Source organism: Ursus arctos, unplaced genomic scaffold (assembly GCF_023065955.2).
Source record: "Ursus arctos isolate Adak ecotype North America unplaced genomic scaffold, UrsArc2.0 scaffold_37, whole genome shotgun sequence".
Classification (NCBI taxonomy): domain Eukaryota; kingdom Metazoa; phylum Chordata; class Mammalia; order Carnivora; family Ursidae; genus Ursus; species Ursus arctos.
In genome coordinates, this window is record NW_026623053.1 from 3,054,005 (window position 1) to 3,073,826 (window position 19,822).

At 37.0% G+C, this 19,822-nt stretch overlaps 1 protein-coding gene across 4 annotated transcripts in view; it reads right to left on the reverse strand.

Annotated features, from left to right (window-relative positions):
* The window catches only part of LOC125282233 (uncharacterized), a 154,170-nt gene that overhangs the window by 114,448 nt on the left and 19,900 nt on the right, over nt 1-19,822 (reverse strand). For 3 of the 4 annotated variants that reach the window (XM_057306436.1, XM_057306435.1, XM_057306434.1), the window contains exon 3: nt 15,103-15,303. Coding sequence is in view for 1 of the 4 variants with exons in the window: in XM_057306433.1 (XP_057162416.1) it covers nt 12,706-12,778 (73 nt within the window). In the remaining 3 variants the exon portion in view is untranslated. Of the gene's footprint in view, nt 1-12,705; nt 13,176-15,102; nt 15,304-19,822 lie in introns of all 4 variants that reach the window. The other variant, XM_057306433.1, reaches the window with a different exon arrangement.

The window sequence follows — 19,822 nt, forward strand, 5'->3', positions numbered from 1 at the left end:
CACAGTCCCTATCCACATATCTGTACGAATATCAGAAAAGCCACCTTAAACCACCTCTCATCCCTTGCTCGAGATCCTGCTGAGCTGGGAGACTTTTCCCCAAAGGGGCCTGGGGCTCATGGTACTATGCCTATTGCTCTGCCCTTTGGTTGTGAAGGAACCCATCCCTGGGGCCCCTCCAGGGTCCGGAGCAGGCGCCTCCTTGTGCTGCACAACATTCCAGAAGGCCCATCCGTTACCGCAGCCACTGAGCCCTTCACAGAGGCAGGACGTTCATGTGATTCCCTTCTGTTGCCAACTCACAGCGCTGCACGGAACATCCCACGTGCCCTAAAATCCCGAGCACCCCCACCCATGAAACAGTCTCTGTGTTCTCAAGCCTGACATACATCGTCAGAAATCACAGGGACGATGCCGTTAGTGCAGGGAGCGGCTGTCAATACTCAGCTAACGATCTGACCTGAGATACCGACGTCCATTCACACACCCCCCACCTCACATCCCCGTATTGTTGCCATTCTCCTTTTTCCCTAAAGAGATTGCACGAGTTATTTTTTTGAGAGACAGACAGAGATAGAGACAGAGACAGAGACAGAGACAGAGACGGGGGTTGGAGACACAGAGGGAGAGACAGGATCCTCAAGCAGACCCTGCCCTAAGTGCGAAGCCTGACGACGGACTCGATCTCAGGACGCGCGCATCAGGAGCTCAGCCGAAACCAAGAGGCGGACCCTGAACCCACAGAACCAGCCAGGCACCTTGCTCCTTTTGTCGACTGTGGGCCCTCCTGTCCCACCTCTTTGCCTACGTCACCGAGAGCCTGGGGGTTTGCTCTGGGCTCCAACCCCCAACCCTCCTGGTGACCGCAGTGAAGACCGCATGTCTCCCCTGTCCCACCTCAGGCTAGAAAGGCCTCAACCGTGAAGAGCAATGGGACCTGCGTGGTGCGGCCCCAACGGGCAGAGCTGCTGAAGAAGCGAGTAGAACACCTGCTGCCCGCCTTCCTAGACGGAGACCTCAGCTACGTCTCCATGTTCCTGGCCACATACAGAGCTTATGCTACCACCCAGGAGGTGCTGGACCAGCTGGTGACAAGGTGAGCACCCTGCCCCTCCCCAGCCCAGTGGGATTTGCCCACCTCCTGCCTGGGAGTCTGGGGAATGCCACCCAACTTCGCGGAGCCTCAGTGGGCTCCTCGGACTGGGGCAGAGTTATTACAGGGACATTTATTTCCAAATAAATCTTGCACAGACGTCATTTACATAGCATGTATGTCACTGGATAAATTCCTAGAAGGGGAATTATTAAGCAAAATGAATTATACATTTCAATTTTGAGAAATATTGCAAACTGCCTGTTGTATTGTGTATATTTCCACCAGCAACACATGAGAATGCATTCTTTCCTGACACCCCATTGACACATTGTGTCAGTAATTTTTTTTTTTTTAACTACAGGAATAGGATATGTATGTTACATAGCTGAGTTTCAATTTGTATAAGTCAGGATGAGATTTTTCCCCACATGCATGTCATCTTCCCAATCCTTCATTGGACATTGGTCTTTTCCCAACTGATTGACATGGATCCTGGACATGTTAAGAATATGAATTCCTTAACTGTTAAAGGATTTATAATTTTTTCCAGTTTTATCTTTTGTTTGTAGAATTTTATATGCGGTTTTACTTTAATGTAATTAAACACAGCTATTTATATATTTTTGAGCTTTTTGTCATTTTAAAAAAGCTTTCTCCAATCCAACACCATAGCATTTGAGTTGAGCTTTGCCTTGATAAGTTAACTAGTGGTATGTTTTATATAAAATGTATCATGCAGATGAATGAATTATCCTATTGGAAAAAAATATCTCCTATTTAAATTTTGGAGTTTGAGATAGTCAACATTTTGCTTTTTGCATGGTTAATATTCAAATGCACAGGCATTGGAAAACAGGCCTAATTGTTTCTAAAGCTATTTCTGGTTCTAAATGATAAACCACATCTTTGACACAAACAAGGATACTTTTTTCTCATTTCCAGTAGAAACTGACAGCCTCCAAGTCATCTAGTAGTTAGCCTAAAGGATCCAACTATAATTAAGATGTAGGAGATGTAGTTTACATCCCTTTGACCAGAATTAGAATTGTATTTGTCAAAATATTTTTCCTATGTTTATTCTAGCTGAAACTAGAAGCTACTTCTCATGAAGTAGATGGCGTAAAAGCATTTGTGGTTTTGTATCTTTACTGAGATTTTACAGTTTTCTGGTGATAATACTATCTGTGGACTCAGGGCCTCGTAATTAATCATGTATGTTGAAAACACCTTACGTATGTTCTTCATGACATGAAACTATTTTTTTGAGTGACTTAAATGGGGAGTATCTACACTAAACCTATATGCTCTTTTTATATTGATATATACATTTAGTCCAAAAAGTATACAAGAAATATCCAACAGTAATATTTTGAAGAGATATTCTATAGATTCATGGCTTTGCTGTTTTGTGAGAAAAGATTTTCCCTTTTTAAAAAAGAAAACTATACTCACATTTCTCGGTAAGGCAACTCTGTGTAGTTAAATCAGAGAAATAACATTTTGTAAGGTTTAGAGAACTCTTTCAGGAGAGACTACAACGTAGTCTTGCAGTTAGTATACGTGAGTTAGTGTAAGTGAAGTAATTATTTCAAGTCCAAGGACTTCATGTGAATCTCCAGAGCAAGTCAAAGCATACCAAAAATTCTCAACATAAAAGAGAGGAGTTGGGTTTATACACGAATAAGATAATCAGATTTTAAAATTCCAATATAGTTATCTAAACAGTCCACCCGTACCAATTGTAAATTGTATTCACTTACTTAAAATGTGTAATTTTACCCAAAAGTTCATTTGTCCCTATAATTTACTTAAATGATGTACTTTTAACCAAGATTTCAATTTCATTGATGTCCCTATAATAATGTGGAAAGTAAAATGGAAAATTCGAACATTTATCCCACATGGAGCAATATGGAAGACCCTAAATAAGAGACTTCAAATAAATACCTTTTTATACAATGAATTGCTTTGAATGAAACAAATTTCCAGTGTTAGTGACATATAAATGGAGATGCAGGAAAATCTTGTCTTTTACTTCTATTTTTATTATTACATACAGAGATAAGATTTTAAACAACAGAAGGAATAAAATCAAATATTTCAGAAAAATAGGAAGTTTTGAGGACTAATTGTATATGGCATTGTTTATCCATGAGTATGATCTGGTAGGTCTTTCAACCCAGGTGGGAAAAGCAGGAGAGCAGCCCTGTGGGTGGGAGTGTGGGGTAGACTGGGTGGGTGATTGGCACCTACCACTCGCAGACATATCCTGTGCAGGATTTAATACTGTAAGTGTGATGGAACTTCACTTTAACATTCCATAGCAGAGTGTAGCTTTGACATAAAGGGACTCTACTTTCGATCCACAGCAAGATGGTTAATTGCAAGTACAGAAGAACCCTATTAGGCAGTACTTCCTTAGACGATGACTACGGAGTAGTTTACCTGCCTCTTGGCCACAACTTTTGTAAGCGAAAGGCCACCTAACTCCCTAAAGTTGGCTAGTATCCACTGCTTGCTTCTAAGCCAGTGCATTTCTTCTGCTCAATTTCCCAATTAAATCTGATCTTTCTTTGGGATCAAGTAAGTGAGCTGTAAGTAGTAAATAAAAATACTAGCTAGAAAACAGGTGGATAGGTAGTGAAGGTAAGAGTTTGCCTAGAAGGAATAGAAAGAAAATACAAACATATTAAGAGTCTCTAAAAAGTTAATACACATTGAATGTGAATGTAACTACTCATTTTTTTTTTAAACTGTGACTCTGTCTAAAATAAAAGAGATGCTTTTCTGTGTAACTTTGGGATAATTATCTTTTATTAAAAAAAATCAAAATCTGTCCATGCATTCCCAAGAACATGTACTTTGGCAATTAAATGCAGCAGTAGGGCTATCAGAATGGGAAGTATTTTAGCAATTATTAGTTCATAAAATAACCTTGATTTCTTTTTGAGTCAAGTTCATATGTTTTCTTTAAGTGGGATATCCATGGAGCACTTTACTGTGGTTTACAAAAAAACTATTTCATATGGGAATCTGATCGCCATCAAAGCATTAAATCCTAGTCAATCACTAAAACCACTAGATCTCAATCACAACATCACCTTTTAGGTTTACAGTTCTTCCTCCTATGTTGGAGGTTCTCAGAATAACAAAGGTTTTCAACTAGATCCAGGAGAACTATGGAGGTCCTCATGTCAGACAGGTAGGTAGCAGAATTTCAAAAATCACATTTGGACAGTCAGGTGCTTTTCTCAGTTTGCTACATAAATTTGCCACAGCCTAACAAGTCTACCATTTTATGTTGCAACCATGTAAGTTATATACTATTTTCCAAACTGAACTTTTAAGAGTAAAAGGGACACCGATAATAAGGATACCGGGAAAACAAACATAATCTGGGCCTATTTCAGGCTAACTGGAACTCAATGGCCACCTTACCAGGGAAGTGTTAGGGTCCTTTGTCTGCTTCTATTTCAAGAATGCAAATATTGACTTTGGTATTTATATTGATTAAAGCAGGAAAAACATTACATCTCAATTTCTTTTGATGAAATGTGGATACACCATTTAGAATGATGGCTCACCCTTTCACATCCTATGATCTACCAATCTCTTTACCACTTTTTAAAGCTGGTTCGTACAGAGAAAACCCAAAACACCGCTTGTTTTAATATTGTAAATAAAAGACCTGAAACAGGGTAACAGGATCTCTGAAAAGCCAGGCCTTAAAAGGCATAAAATTGCAAGTCATTGTAATGTTGATCTTTATCCCCAAGATGATTTTGATGATGATAAAGTTTGTTATCATTCCTTGGATGAGTGCTGTATGCCAGGTGTTTTGCTAGGTGCTTTTCATATATTAACTTTCCTCGCCTATCCAACATCACTCTCAATCTGTCCAGATTTGCTTTATTCTAAGAACAAGAAAAATCGGTCATAGATAAGTTTGACTGATTTGTTTAAAGAAGCCCAGCTAGTCACCCAATGGAAGCTTCTGTGTTCACACTGGAATACAATTCCAATCCCCACGCTCTTCTTGAATAAGCTACAATACCTTTATGTCATCTTTCTTAGGAATTTTAGGATTCCTCCTGACATAGTAGTGTGGTCAGCCTTGTTCCCACTGCTGACTTTTACATTAAGGAATTAGTGGAGACATTTGAGGCCATCAGGAAACAGAACATGATGTACATTTGCCAATGTGTAAAGAAGGAAAATGTCCACATTACTAGCAAAATAATAAAAGCCACGTGTACCTAATCCACAGCAAATAATATTGACCGGAGACAATAAACCGTGGGAACTGACGTGGGATTGGAAGATAAGAAATTCTTAGCAACTGCTTTGTCAACGCCAAATTCCCCACGAGCTCCTCTTTGCAGCCCAGTCATAAGGGGCTCCTCTACCCTGCCACCTACCAGGCAGTCACACGAGGAGAGATGGGAGGTCTACCCAGTACACGTTCCACAGCAAGCACCAGAACACCTACGTGCTGGTAAATATTTGTTAATTGCAAGAAGGACCTAGAATTAACTAAATCAGGGCATCAGTCAAATGGATAGGAGTATTTCCCCTCTGCAAAGCCTCTTTTTCCATTAAGTTAGTATTAATATATGACTATTATCATTTCCATCTCTCAAATCAGAAAACCAGGCACAGCAACGTTACTAATTAGATCACACCCTTTCTAAGTGATATTATCAATTAAAAGATCCAGGTATTTTAATTTGAATAAGACTGTAGGCTTAAGTACTATGCCCCACTCTGCTTTTACTAAATTCTACAAATAAAAATTTAATTTGCAATACTGAAGAAAAATCATTAAAGTACAGATATGTTCGATTTTTAAAATGAAGTGCTTCTATTATTTCAATCCACATTATTATAAAGCTATATTTTTAAAAAATTATCTTCAAAATGTTAACAAGGTTGCCCAAGGTCTATTCCTTAAATGATCTGAGCTAATCATCCTGCTTGGCCACTCCCTGACATCTCATTTCAAGAAATAAAAGTTCTAGATGAAAACACATATTGAAAACACGCGCTGAAGTGGTGATTTGAAATCAGGCATATTTCACTTCATCAGCTACACGAAGTATCAGGGATTATGTGATGTTTCTACATACACCTTGTACTGATAGTAATAAAGTTGTATTTTTACCTATATTGTGATTTTACGAAAGGATCACTATTTGTCTTCCTCTCTACTCTCAGCTTCATTCTAGCAACTAATACTAATTACAGGAAGGTTGAATCGCCATCACGTGTGATTAACTTCAATGGCGTCCCTTTCTCCTCCACTTCAGACATCCTCTCCTTTCATGGAGTTCTTCTCAAGGCCACTTAGGCCATCGGTGACACCTACAGAGAATACTAAAACCCAACTCATTATGAAAAGTAGTAGGGAGAGCCACTGTAGACAGGAGGCGGCATCTGGGGAAACCCAACAGTAACAACAAAGGTAGAGCTGGAGCAAGTGAAGATTGCAGCTGTGTCCCTACATCCCTTAGCGCTATGGGAAAGATGAAGTAGGAAATGCTTAAAAAAAAAATTACACCGAATTTTAAAAAATTGTTTAACACTGTTTAATCCTGTTTAAAGCATACGAGAGAGTATCATTAAAAACTTCTCCAGAAACAGCTGTGTTTTGATGCTTTGCTACTTAGAAACATAACAATGGAAGATGTAGGGTTCGAAGGGTTTAGATTTCATGTGAGCATTCAGGGTAAAGAGAGCGGAGCACTGGGATAAGGCACAAAGAGAAGCTGGAGAGACAGACAGCAAGAAGATGGCGGACTTGGTATGCCATGCCAACCTTAGTGGGCTCAGCTACCACCCTGAAGGGCAGCTTCTGAGTCAGACGACAGGAGAAGAATGAGACACAGCTCAGTCCCTACAGATTCAGTGAGGACTTGGTCTCAGTTCTGAGATTCAGAGGTAAAACCAGTACTGCCGTGCTCTCCGTGGGTGGGTTCTGGCACTTGGCTAACAGCAGAAGAACTACTGCATAGGGGAGAGAGACAAGACTTGCCCCGGGGCTGTATATAGCCAAGGTGTACTTGAAAGTAAATCTGTCTTCATAAACCAGTAAGAAAAAACAAACTTCACTCATAGTGGGCAAGTTAAAACTAGACTTATATCTTTTTATTTTCACATCTTGCTTTCTTTTATTTTTTAAAAGACTATTTGAGACAGAGAGCGAGCGAGCAGGAGGGGCAATGGGAGAGGGGGAGAAGCAGACTCCCCACCGAGCATGCAGCCTGATGTGGGGGCTCGATCCCAGGACTCAGAGAATGTGCCCGGAGCCAGATGCTTAACCAACTGCGGGGTGAGGCGCCCCTCACATCTTGCTTTAACGTCATTTTGTCTTGTAATGGAAATGTATATATGTTTTATCCATATCTGCCTTTATATTTAATAAACAGCTATTTTTATATAGGTAAAACACTTTGAATTTTAGTAAACTATGACCATATAAAGGACGCTTTCTCAGAGCACTGCTTTTGTCCGTCAAGCAGCTACGTCATTTAGTGGAAACTAAGCCAAACTGTAGCCATAAGCACAAGCATGGTCCTCCAATATATATGCTCTTTGAATGTGTATTAATCACATATTACACTCTTAAATGGCTACTTGGACCAAGCAAGTAATACATGAATGAAACGAGCCAAGATAAGAAAAATCATGATTGTTGAAATCTATGGTAAACTGATGTGTACTTGCCAAGGCTAAAAGGACTCGACTCCAGAAGATTTCTTCCCTGTAGGAAGTGAACTCCATGTTGGCAAATCCCACAATTTTCAAAAGCCAGGTTACATGAAATTTCCCGATTTTTAAAAGTTATTCAATTAAAAAATACTACAGAGGTAAAAACAAAACAATATAACTCACAACAGTCATTGCAATAGAAACACATCTACTGAATGAATTTGGCTTACAGGCTGCCAGGTTATGACTTCTGATCAAATTTTTGAAATTATCTTTGGGAGGCTGGGGAGGGGAAGACTCAATTTGAAAGGAGCCACATGTAGTTTTGCAAGAGAATTTGTAGACGTCAAAGTATGCACTCAGAACATTGCCCAAGGGAAAACGAAAACTAAAATAAGACACATTAAGGTTAATACTCAAAGGAAGGAAAAGTCACTCCTTTGCTATCATGCAGACGTACACTCACACATGATTGCTGGCTGTAAGACCAAATCAGTCTGTGAGACTAAACCAGAAAAAGTAAAAAGAATATAAACAAGCAAAAATAAAAGAAATATAAAAATCTTTCAATTTCTTATAGACAAGGACTAGAAATCCAATGTCAATAAAAACAAACAACCCCACCAAACAACTTCCCTAGGTATCACCTGGCAAACATGGGCATTAATCACAGTTTCACACTAAACTGCAGATTTTATAGCAGTATTTGCTGCAATAAAATTTGCTTAGTCTTAGCGCTAGTTGTAATTTATGTTTTGTTTAGATGAATTCATGAGTTCTCTGTACCTAAATTTAATTAATGAATGAAAATAAATAGTTTAACTTATGTGCTTGCTTTGAAAAATAGATATAAATAAAAGGTAATAGTACATGGGTGATGGACACTGGGGAGGGTATGTGTTGTAATGAGCACTGGGTATTATGTAAGACTGATGAATCACAGACTGTATCCCTGAAACAAATAATACATTACATGTTAATTAATTGAATTTAAATTAAAAATGTTTTAATAAAAAAATAAAATGTAATAGTACATTTAAAACCACATTATGCATGGTAAGTGTGTCCTATCTACTGGTGAGTTGATTACCGGAGAACATAGCAGGTGCCAATGGGGAATGTAAATATAGTTATTGACCTACTGTGTCAGTGACAAGAGATTAGTCTTTTTTTCCAGGAGGTTGTAATTAGCCTTGCAGAAAATATTCATTCCATACCAAATTAGACTACACATTGTATTTCTGTCACTGAATGTTTTCCTTGATGGTTGTCTGAGTAGAACAAATTGGACGTAGGTTGAAGGTATATCATTCAGGCACCTTCTTTCAAAAGTAATTAGGGTCTTACTCACTTAAAACCAGATAATTACATTTAATGTAATCTTAAAAGGGCCCCCAAGGATTGTTTTCCATTGGTAAATGAATGAGAAGTGGAACAAATTGACTTTCATGATCACTAAAGTTTAGAAGAACTAGGAAAAGAAAATAATGCTGAATCTAAAATTTAGTCTCATAAAACTAATAAAGGTAAAATACTTTATTCTCATGTAACCCCCAGGGGATTTTTGTCCAGTGAAAGTGGCACATGGAAGGATGTTCCACAAAGACTCATTCAGTGATCAGCTCAGCATGGTTCCACACTAGACCTCCAACCAAATGAGAGCTAGACACTCATCCCCTTGGCTTCAATTCATTTAGGAAAAAAAGCATATCTTTGGATAGCTCACTGGACTCCATGCTAGCACACCAGGATGATAAGACTTCATTCCTGACTCAACATACAGGTGGAGACCCATCACTGTCTGACCTAAACCAGGCCACCTGTAATTAGAAAATAAATTCACTACCAGCCCAAGAACTAGGTTAGTAGATACACAAAGATTTTAGGAGTAACATCATAAAATTAGAACAGAGGAGGTCTTGAAGGGAGAAAAAAGGGTTTGGTAATTATTAATGGGCAGAAATGCTAATAATGATTTAAAAAATTCAGCAATTTTCAGAAGAAATCTTTCCCCTATTTCAAGTATTTCTAGAAAATGAATCTAGATGCAGTTTTGAATAGGTTTGTATACCAGAAAAGTTATATTTGATTTCTCTTATTTTTCTATGTCCAGTATAAGAAAAAAATTGTACTAAATCACTGCAGGTACTGTCTAATTAAGTCATATTCAATAATATATTTTAGTCTTCGAATGTACCCTACTAAAAGTTAAAATACAATTTTTGAATCAAATAAAAGCTATTTTAAATTTCACTCTGCCAATTTCTAAAATGTATTCAGAAATTTATATGAAAATTATTTCAATGGCCACCGTGCTTAAATCTCTTTTATTTTAAAATATACGTTTTCTATGGGATAGGTCGGTGATGGGTAGTAAGGAGGGCACATATTGCATGGTGCACTGGGTGTTATACACAACTAATGAATCATCGAGCCTTGCATCGAAAACCGGGGATGTACTGTATGGTGACTAACATAATATAATAAAAAATCATTATAAAAAAAAAAAATAGAATACAGAGACAAAAAAAATAAAAAAATTAAAAAAAATAAAATATACATTTTCTTATTAAATCTATTTATTTGAATTTTAATTAACATTTGAATATGTTAATTTGTAAAGATACTTAAATATGCCAATGGTCCTATTTCCTTCCTGTGGGTGGGTATTTGAAACACATTTCTGTAAATTTAAAGGACCCTTTAAACTTTGAAAACATAGCTATTATTTTGTACTTTCAAAACTTGGTGTTGCCTATGACCCTTTTCAACTGAATGTCTTCTAAGCAGTAAGCCTGCCACACTTCACCCATGTAATGGACACCCTGTGGATAAAATCATGATGCTTCATCTTTCTGACAGCATTCTCTTCTCTCCTGAGGGAACTTCTAATGGGATGACTCTGGTGTCTTGAATGTTTTTTTCAATTTCCTTCATATGATACACAGCCTATTCTTATTATGCTGTTTTTTTTTTCTTTTGTAAAAATTCAGATCTAGAATTTGGCCTACTGTAGTGTATTGCTTATAGGACTCTCTTTTCAGCAACTTTGAACAGATTATTGAGGTTTAACTGACATACAATTAACCACACATGTTGAAGAATACAATTTGATAAGTTCTGAGTATGTAAATAAACATATATTGGTCAAATTCTAAAAACATACGTTGAAATATTTGTTTCTTCAGGATGTGACCTTATTTGGAAATAGGGTAACTGCAGATGTAATTAGTTAATATGAGGTCGTATTGGAATTCCAATATGACTAGTGTTTTTTGGGTTTTTTTTTTATGTTAGTCACCATACAGTACACCATTAGTTTTTGATGTACTGTTCCATGATTCATTGTGTATCACGCCCGGTGCTCCATGCAATACCTGCCCTCCTTAATACCCATCACAGGGCTAACCCATCCCCCCACCCCCCTCCTCTCTGAAACCCGCAGATTGTTTCCCAGAATTCATAGTCTCTCATGGCTCGTCTCCCCTCTGATGTCCCCCCCCACTTCATTTTTCCCTTCCTTTAAGAAGTGGGAACTTCGGAAAAAGACACAGATGCAGGGAAGATGGCCATATGAAGATGGAGGCAGAGACTGCAGGGATGTTGCCCCAAAGCCAGAAACTCGCAGGACTATTACAGACTGGAAGAAGCAAGGAAGGATCCTCCCGTAGACACCTCAGAGGAAGCATGACCCTGGAACACATTGAGTTTGGACTCCTAGTCTCCAGAACTGACGTCATAAAATTCTGTTACTTTAAGCCAACCAGTTTGTGGTAATTTATTATAGTAACCCTAGGAAACTAATAAAATTTGCAGTCAGGAAACTGACACCAAAAATAGCAAACAAATGCATCACCTCAAACAGTTACATGATCCCCTTGCCATTGACATCTCCCTAACACTCACCCCATCCCCGTGAAACCACTGAACATTTTTCTGTCACCCTAGATTGCATTTTCTACAATTTTACATATATTTTACATAAATTTATAAGAATTCTAGAATGATATGAAATATATTATAGACATTTGGCATGCACTGGATTCTTTCAGTGTAATTATTCTGAGACTCATTCATGGTGGTGTTCATTCACGTGCACATTCACTTGGTGCTCCTTTGTGTTAACAAACAGTATTCCATTACATGACTTCACCACCATCAGTTCATTCACTCACCTGCTGACATACATTCAGATGGTTTACAAAATCCTGGCTATCCGAAATACACCAGCTATATACCTCATACGAGGGTACAAATATCTGTATGGAGTTACACTTTCACTTCCCTTGGGCAGAGAGACCCCTAACTGTGGAATCACTGGGTCACAAAGCAGGTAAATGTTTACACTGTAAAGGAACTACCAAACTGTCTTCCCAAGTGTATGAGAATTCCAGTTCCTCCACATCCTTGTCAACAGTCGGTATGTGTATTAATTGTGCTTGGTTATTTTCTGTATATTATGACGTTCTGACCTCTCTTGGGAGCCTTCAGACCCGGGAAGAGACTGCCCTTCCCGGAGCTAGAGGATTCCTGAAGATAACGACAACCTTCCCACAAGCACGTTTTCGCGTACACACCAAGCAGCGCACTGTCTGTGCCCCAACTACGTCTTACCCAGCTCTCCCTCCCACGTCCGTACGGTCGACATGTGTCCCCTTGCTGGGGAGCACACATGCCAGGACCGCAGCGGTGCCGGAAACCGTGGAGCGTACCGAACCCCGCGGACACGACGCCCTTTCCTATACCTAAGCCCCTCTGACAAAGCTTAATGCCTACAGGAGGCACCGGAAGAGACACAGCAGTACCCAGTAATAAAACAGCGTCATTATAGCAATATACGTTCACAAAAGCACACGAACGTGGTCCCCCTCTCCCCAAATCCCTTATTACACTGCACTCACCCTTGTCTCTGTGACGTGCTACGAAACATCCACAGCAGGACAGGAAGTGGGACGAACGAGGCGGGCGCGCCATGTGATGCAGGGTGGGCAACCGACTATTCACGCTCCGACGGGAAGGAGGCGGAGCCACAGCTGCTCCCCGATGCAGGTGCGAGTGCGGAGCTGAAGATGCGGAGCCCAGTGCTTTCTCTGCCCTGAATGGGTTTCAGGCAACTAGAGACAACCTCTGCGGCCCCAGACGCACCAGAGTAATTCGAACCGGCTGAGCCTAAAGTGTTGACTCCTTCTTGCCTTGTCTTTCCCGGGGGAATTCCAAGGCGGCTCTGGCACAACTGCCTTCCTGGTTGGATTTACACTCTATTATTAAAGAAAGTCTTTTGTATTGATTTGTTTTTTCAAAAGACTTCCCTACTTCATTCATCTGTTCTGCCTCATCATTCCTTTTTGATAGGCATCGAGCATTCTCGCATCTGCAAGGATGAAAATACGGTAGCTATTTATGAGACCGCCATGAAACTGGAAAGGTTGAAAATCAGTTTTTGATACAGATTTCCATAAATAGTTTTATTATTATATTCCTAATCTCTAACTGCTGAATCCTAGATGAATCTCTTACTTTGTTTTCTTGAAACAGAACATAATTTAAACTATTTTCGGTTTTTTTGGTTTTTGGGTTTTTTTTTGTTTTTGTTTTTTGGTTTTTTTTGTAGCTGGTCTGTGATGTCTTTTAGCTTGAACGAAGTTTTGTTTAGAGAAAACATTTCTTCCTTTATCTATATAGTCACACAGATTATAGCTGTAAGGGTGGGGGAGGGGCATAGGAAGAGGGAGACAGAGAATCTCAAGGGGACTCCACGCTGAGCACAGACCTGTCACGGAGCTTGATCTCACAAGCTTCAAGTCATGACCTGAGCCCAGATTAAGAGTAGGACGCTTAACTGACCGAGCCACACAGATGCCCCTCTTAGTAGATCTTATGAGGAGTGTATCAAATCTATTAGTCTATAATTTATAGAGAAATCAACTTTTGGCTGTTTAATACTTTTATTGACTATTTAGTGTTCCATAGATTTTTAAATTTTTATTTCTGCTCTTTATGTTTTTCTTCCATTTTCTTAGAATTAATTTGATATTATTTAACTCCTTTAGAATAATCATTTTTAGCCTTTCTTTTTTTGTATATATACATTTAATGTAATACCTTCTAGTCTAAACAATTTTGCCTGCCTCTGCAGGCAATACTAGATTTTTAAAAAATTGTAATTCAGTTCAAAATATTGTCTGTGGATTATTTAGTAATATATAGCTTTACTGTATAACGCTTGATCTGTGGATTATTTAGTAATATATAGCTTTATTTTCAAATATAAGGACATATTCTAGTCATCTTTTATGACTGAATTCCAGTTTCACTACATTGTGGTCGAAGGACTTTCTGAATTATCTAGTACTTTAACATTTGTTGAGATTTTCTTTTTACTCCAGCCTATATAAAATTTTTTACAATACACTTTGATAAATGTTCATGTGAATGTCAAGAGAATCTGTGCATTCATCTATTTTGTTCTGCAGCACTTCATATATATCAATTAGGTAAATATCTTAATAACTTCTACAGATCATCTATGTGCTTACTGAATTTTTTTCCTGCTTGGACTTAGTTATGAGAAATGTGTGTTAAAATATTCTTCATTGTGGATTTTTGCACTCCACCTTTTACTTTTGCCACTTTGTTCTGTATACATTTGGAACTTATATTGTTGGATGCACACAATTTTAGAATTATTAAATCTTCTTGGTAGATTGACCTTTTTCATTATGAAATGTTTTTCTTCTGTTTATTTTTTTGCTCTCTCTTTATTTCTAGTGATACTTCTTGCCTTAAAATATTCCCTATTTGACATTGGCATAACTACATAAGACTTCTTTTGGATACTGCTGAAATAACATGTTTTTCCATTCTTTAGTTTTTTTAGCACTTTTACTCTTTTCTGTATTTATTTCTAGGAGTATTTTCCTTCTTCTTGAAGACTTCCTTTTAGTATCTATCTACTACTAGTGAATTCTCTTCACTATAATTTTGTGGACATGTCTTTATTTCACCTTTACTTTGAAGGATATTTTCAGTGGGCATAGAATTATATATTTTAAATTATTTTGTTTAAAATGATAATTGCCATTTTTTAAAAAAATTTCTATTAAGAATTCCACTGTCAGTCTTATTTTTAGTCTTTTGGGTTGCAGTTAAGAAATACACCCTTCCTATAACACTAACTTGACTACTAAGATAAGGAAAAACTGAAAAGCGGGAAAGTTCATAGTGGGGAAAAAAAAACCAACTATGAGGGGAAGAAACACCACAGAAAATAATTTATTAGACAATTAAGTGACACTTACTTTTGACCAAAGTTTGCAGACTGGCTGGAATTTGATTATTAGCGGTCAGATGAAAACAAGTAATGCCCCACTCCTTGTCAGAATACCTTCCAGAATGTCCTTTAGTAGAAACTGGATGTTACATGAAACTAATTGCCACAAATGAGGTTATAGTTTTAGTAAAATCCAGCATGGATGTAAATTTTGACTCGTACTCCAAACCTAAAATGAAAGCAGAACTATGTTAGTAACAGTCATATTTGATGAAAATAATTAATTCACTTATTCATTGATCAATATCATATACCAATGAGGTGACAAAAGTTAATTTTCTTTCATTATAATTCACTTGATATATTTTGTTAAAGATATTTATAATATCAGTCAATAAAAATAAATACCGACTTTCAGGGAAGACGCGATGCAGACGTGGGTATTACATGAGAACATAAACCCTATGAGAGTGTGAACTTTGTGTATCTTGTTCTCTGTGGTATCTCTTGCACTGAGATTAAGGTTTATTTCATAGTGCTCAAAAATATGTGTTGAGGGTGCAGGAATGGGTTACCCAGGTGATGGGGATTAAGACATGCACTGGGGATAAGCACCAGGTGTTGTATGTAAGTGTTGTCTCACTAAATTGTACACCTGAAACTAATATTACACCATATGTTAACTGGAATTTCAATAAAAATTTAAAAAATATATATGTGTTGAACAAATGGATCAGTTTTTCTCTAAAAGTTGACTTAAAAACATCTTAAGGGTGATGATAAGCAGTATAATCTAGTTGGAGAGGCATCTAACAGAAGTCTGTAAACATCAATCTCTTATTCACTCTAAACACATAGTCCAGATAGTATTTACAAATGAGGCAAATCTTGAATGTCCACTGAGATTGGCTCTGTCACTATTTTTAGGGGATACTGAAGTTACCACGTAGTGTGATCTGAGATGTCTTCAGGCCTAGTTTGCTCTAAAAATTATTAACACCTTTCAATGGTATAAACCACCTCTTGAAACTTTGAACTCTTCATCGTTTGCAGCACTTCTGGCGAGGCTACCAAGCTCTGTATATATTCAGTATATTTTGATGGTAACAACAGTTTGAAAAGAAAAATATGGAAAATAACTACATATATTTGGGTGAGAAAGATAACTCCAAGTTTAGACATATGAGACAGGCCTACGTTTCTCACCAATAGCATTTCATGATTGTCTACAGTTCCTGCCTGGCTTGAAGTTCCTTAATGTAAAATACTTATTTGGTTAGACAGTAGTGAGGCTCTTGCCTCCAGACTTATTTAGCAACTACCATAACTTTTACTCTCTTAGCATCATATTAGATTCTATGAGTGGTATAAAAAGTGCATAATGCAGTCTGTTTTTATGACGATCACAATTTTGTTTTCTGCAAGGAAAAAATACAGATATCTGCATTTGCTTGAACATGTATTAGAAATTCTGAAACCTCATATTAGAAGTCTGAAACTTCATAGTGGGATTATATATTTGAGATCTAAATCTTGACTTAACTTTCCTAAAGATATCCATGGTTGGCAAAGCTGGGAAGTTGTGTTATGTAAAACCTTCCTGGTCTACTACTTTTGGGTTAAATTGAGAGTGTTATCACCCATCCTTGGAAAGAGAAAAGTTTCCTCCCCCCCCCCCAGAAAAACCGGATTACTTTAACCTTTACAAATGTAAAATAATGCCACCTAAAGGAGCTTCACTGATACAAAACAGAGTTTAGCATGCAGAATCTACTTTCATGTGAAAAACAGAGCAAAGAAACTATAGTCTGAGTCCTTCACCACTACTTCCGTGGAATAATGGAAAGATCACAGGATTTGGAATGAGATAAATCTGCATTTGAGTCATGTTTGTGAATTAGCACAGGTTTCTTAGTTTCTCACCTACAAAATGGCCTTAATAATGTCGCCACAGAGCATTCTTGTGAAGATTAAATAAGAGAATGCATGTGAAAGCTCTCAGCAATTAGATTTTCAGTAAAAATGAAGTCTAGTCTTCTGTTGTTCTTATAGTTGTTTCCACAGAGTTTAACAGAAATTGTCTTTCGTTTCATACATTAGCTTTGTCTTTCTATTGGGTTAACATATAATTGAGGAAATGGCCAAGAGTTACGTGGAAAAAAAAACACTAACCATCAGGGAAATGCAAATCAAAACCACAATGAGATATTACTTCACATCTGTTAGAATGGCTGTCATCAAAAAGAAAAGAGGTAACAAGTGTTGGTGAGGATGTGGAGGAAAGGGAAGCCCCCCATACACTGTTGGCAGGAATGTAAATTGGTTCAAACACTATGGGAAACAGTTTAGAGTTTTCTCAAAAAACTAGAAATAGAACTACCATATGATCCAGCAATTCCACTTCTGGCATGCAGCCAAAGGAAATGAAATCTCTATCTTAAAGAGATATTTGCACCCTGTGTTCATAGCATCCTTATTTACAATAACCAAGATATAGAAACAGCCTAAGCAATGAGAAATGAATGGATAGAAAAATAGCAAATATACATATATATATTTATATATTCCATATATATATTCCATATAAATAGATGAATGGATAGAAAAATAGCAAATAATCCATATATATGGAATATATATATACATTTATATGGAATATATATATTCCATATAAATTGATCAATGTGGAATATTATGCAAACATAAAAAGGAAAGAAATCTTGCCATGGATGACAACCTATATGGACTTTGAGGACATTATGCTAAGTAAAATAAATCAGACAGGGAAAAACAAATACATGTGTAATCTGAAAAAGCCAAATTCAGAATCAGAGAATAGAATGGTGGTTGCCACAGGATGGGAAATGGGAAGAGTTGGTCAAGGAGTACAGACTTCTAGTTATAAGATTAATAAATTCTGGGCATCTAATGATGATTACAGTTAGCAACACTGTGTTATACACTTCAAAGTTGCTAAGAGAGTAGATCTTAAGTGTTCTCACCAAAAAAACAAAATGGTAATTATGTGACATAATGGAGGTGTTAACTAACTTTAGTATAGTAGTCATTTCACAAAATATGTGTTCAAACAATCACCTTGTACATCTTAACCTTATACAATGTTATATGTCAATTATATCTCAATACAGTTGGAAAAAATATCCTTGAGGACAATAATAAGGTCTTAGTCTTCTCCTTAGTACCAGTTTTCAGTCAGTTATAACACTGTGGTCTGGAAATACTACTTACGAGTTTGAGAAATAGACTGGTTCTCTCATTGTTTCATTTATGCCTATCTGCCTATCTATCATCTATCTATCCATCCATCCATCCCAGATCTTCTATACCTGATATGGATACAAGTGACTTCAATATTTCTGTATTTATTGTGAAATTTGGTATTTTATTCCTTACATACTTGAACAAAATTATAGTACGTGCTATATAAATAGTAGATGCCATTATTATAGCTCACTCAGTAAATACTTCATTTTACAATAATTCATTCAAAAAATTATAGGAGAAAAGATATAAATTTCTTCTGAAAACATGGTTAAAATCAAAACTCAAGTTCTAAGCTGATAAAATTCTTAGTAGTAACAATAAAGCTGACAATACTTACTCAACCAGAAAAGTAGTTGACTTATCCCAATCTTACTCAAAGATTTCTGTTAGGTGACTTTAAATATCTCTTCTCATATACAAAAATGTGTACCTCATTTAACTGAGATAAAGATGCTTTCAATTTCCGTTTATAAAATAATGGCCCTAAAGACTTTAAAACAAATAGTTAACACCAGTATGATTTATGGTGGGGATTTCAACAAAACTCCATCACAGATGAAGGTCAAAGTGATAAACTTATGTTCCTAATGACAGAGAGTTCCAGAAACAGAGGTAAATCCAAGGTCTGTATACATAATCATGGAATGATAATGTGCTAGAGAACACCTGCATTATAACTCTGGCAGAAACCCTGCATCCCAAATGGCTAAGCAGGGAGCAGAGAATGAAAAGATGTTGATCACAACATAGTTACCAACACTCCCTTCACTGCCCCCCCCCCAACAAAAAAAAGGAGTAATCCAGATTTATCAGGCAGTCATGGACATTTTTTTTAAAGGAAGTTTTTTGGGTTTTGTTTTTAATTTATTTATATTGCATTTTCTTTTAATTTCTGGAAGGATGAATGCACTTACAATAAGTTTTAGCAAACATATGATATTTGTAATGAAATGGAAATAAGTAATCTTGACAGAATTGAGAAGTTAAGATTTTTAATAAATCAAAACTTCTAAGTTAGAAATAATACGTCTTGTTTCTGTGATAACATAACCTCTACTTATTCTCATTTTCTTTTCTGTCTTCTTTGTGTAGACCACTCATTATACACATTGGCATTACCCAGGTGTGTCTTCTTCCCTTGACTACTTGTTTTTCCCATTCTGTGGATTTAACACTTTAGCCGTGTGTGTGTGTGTGTGTGTGTGTGTGTGTCTATACATACAGATATAGAATATATCAGAATCCAGTGTCTCTGTAAGGTATCATTCACAATGTTGGATATAATCCCATATTATTAGCTATACAAAGAAACCTTAAAATGTAACTAATACTCAGAATAAAAGGCAATCAATGAACAACTCTATAAATATACTGAAAACCACTAAATTATAGACTTTAAATGATAAATTCTATCATATGAGTAATTTCTCAAACTATTTCAGCAATAACAAGCAATCACTGGG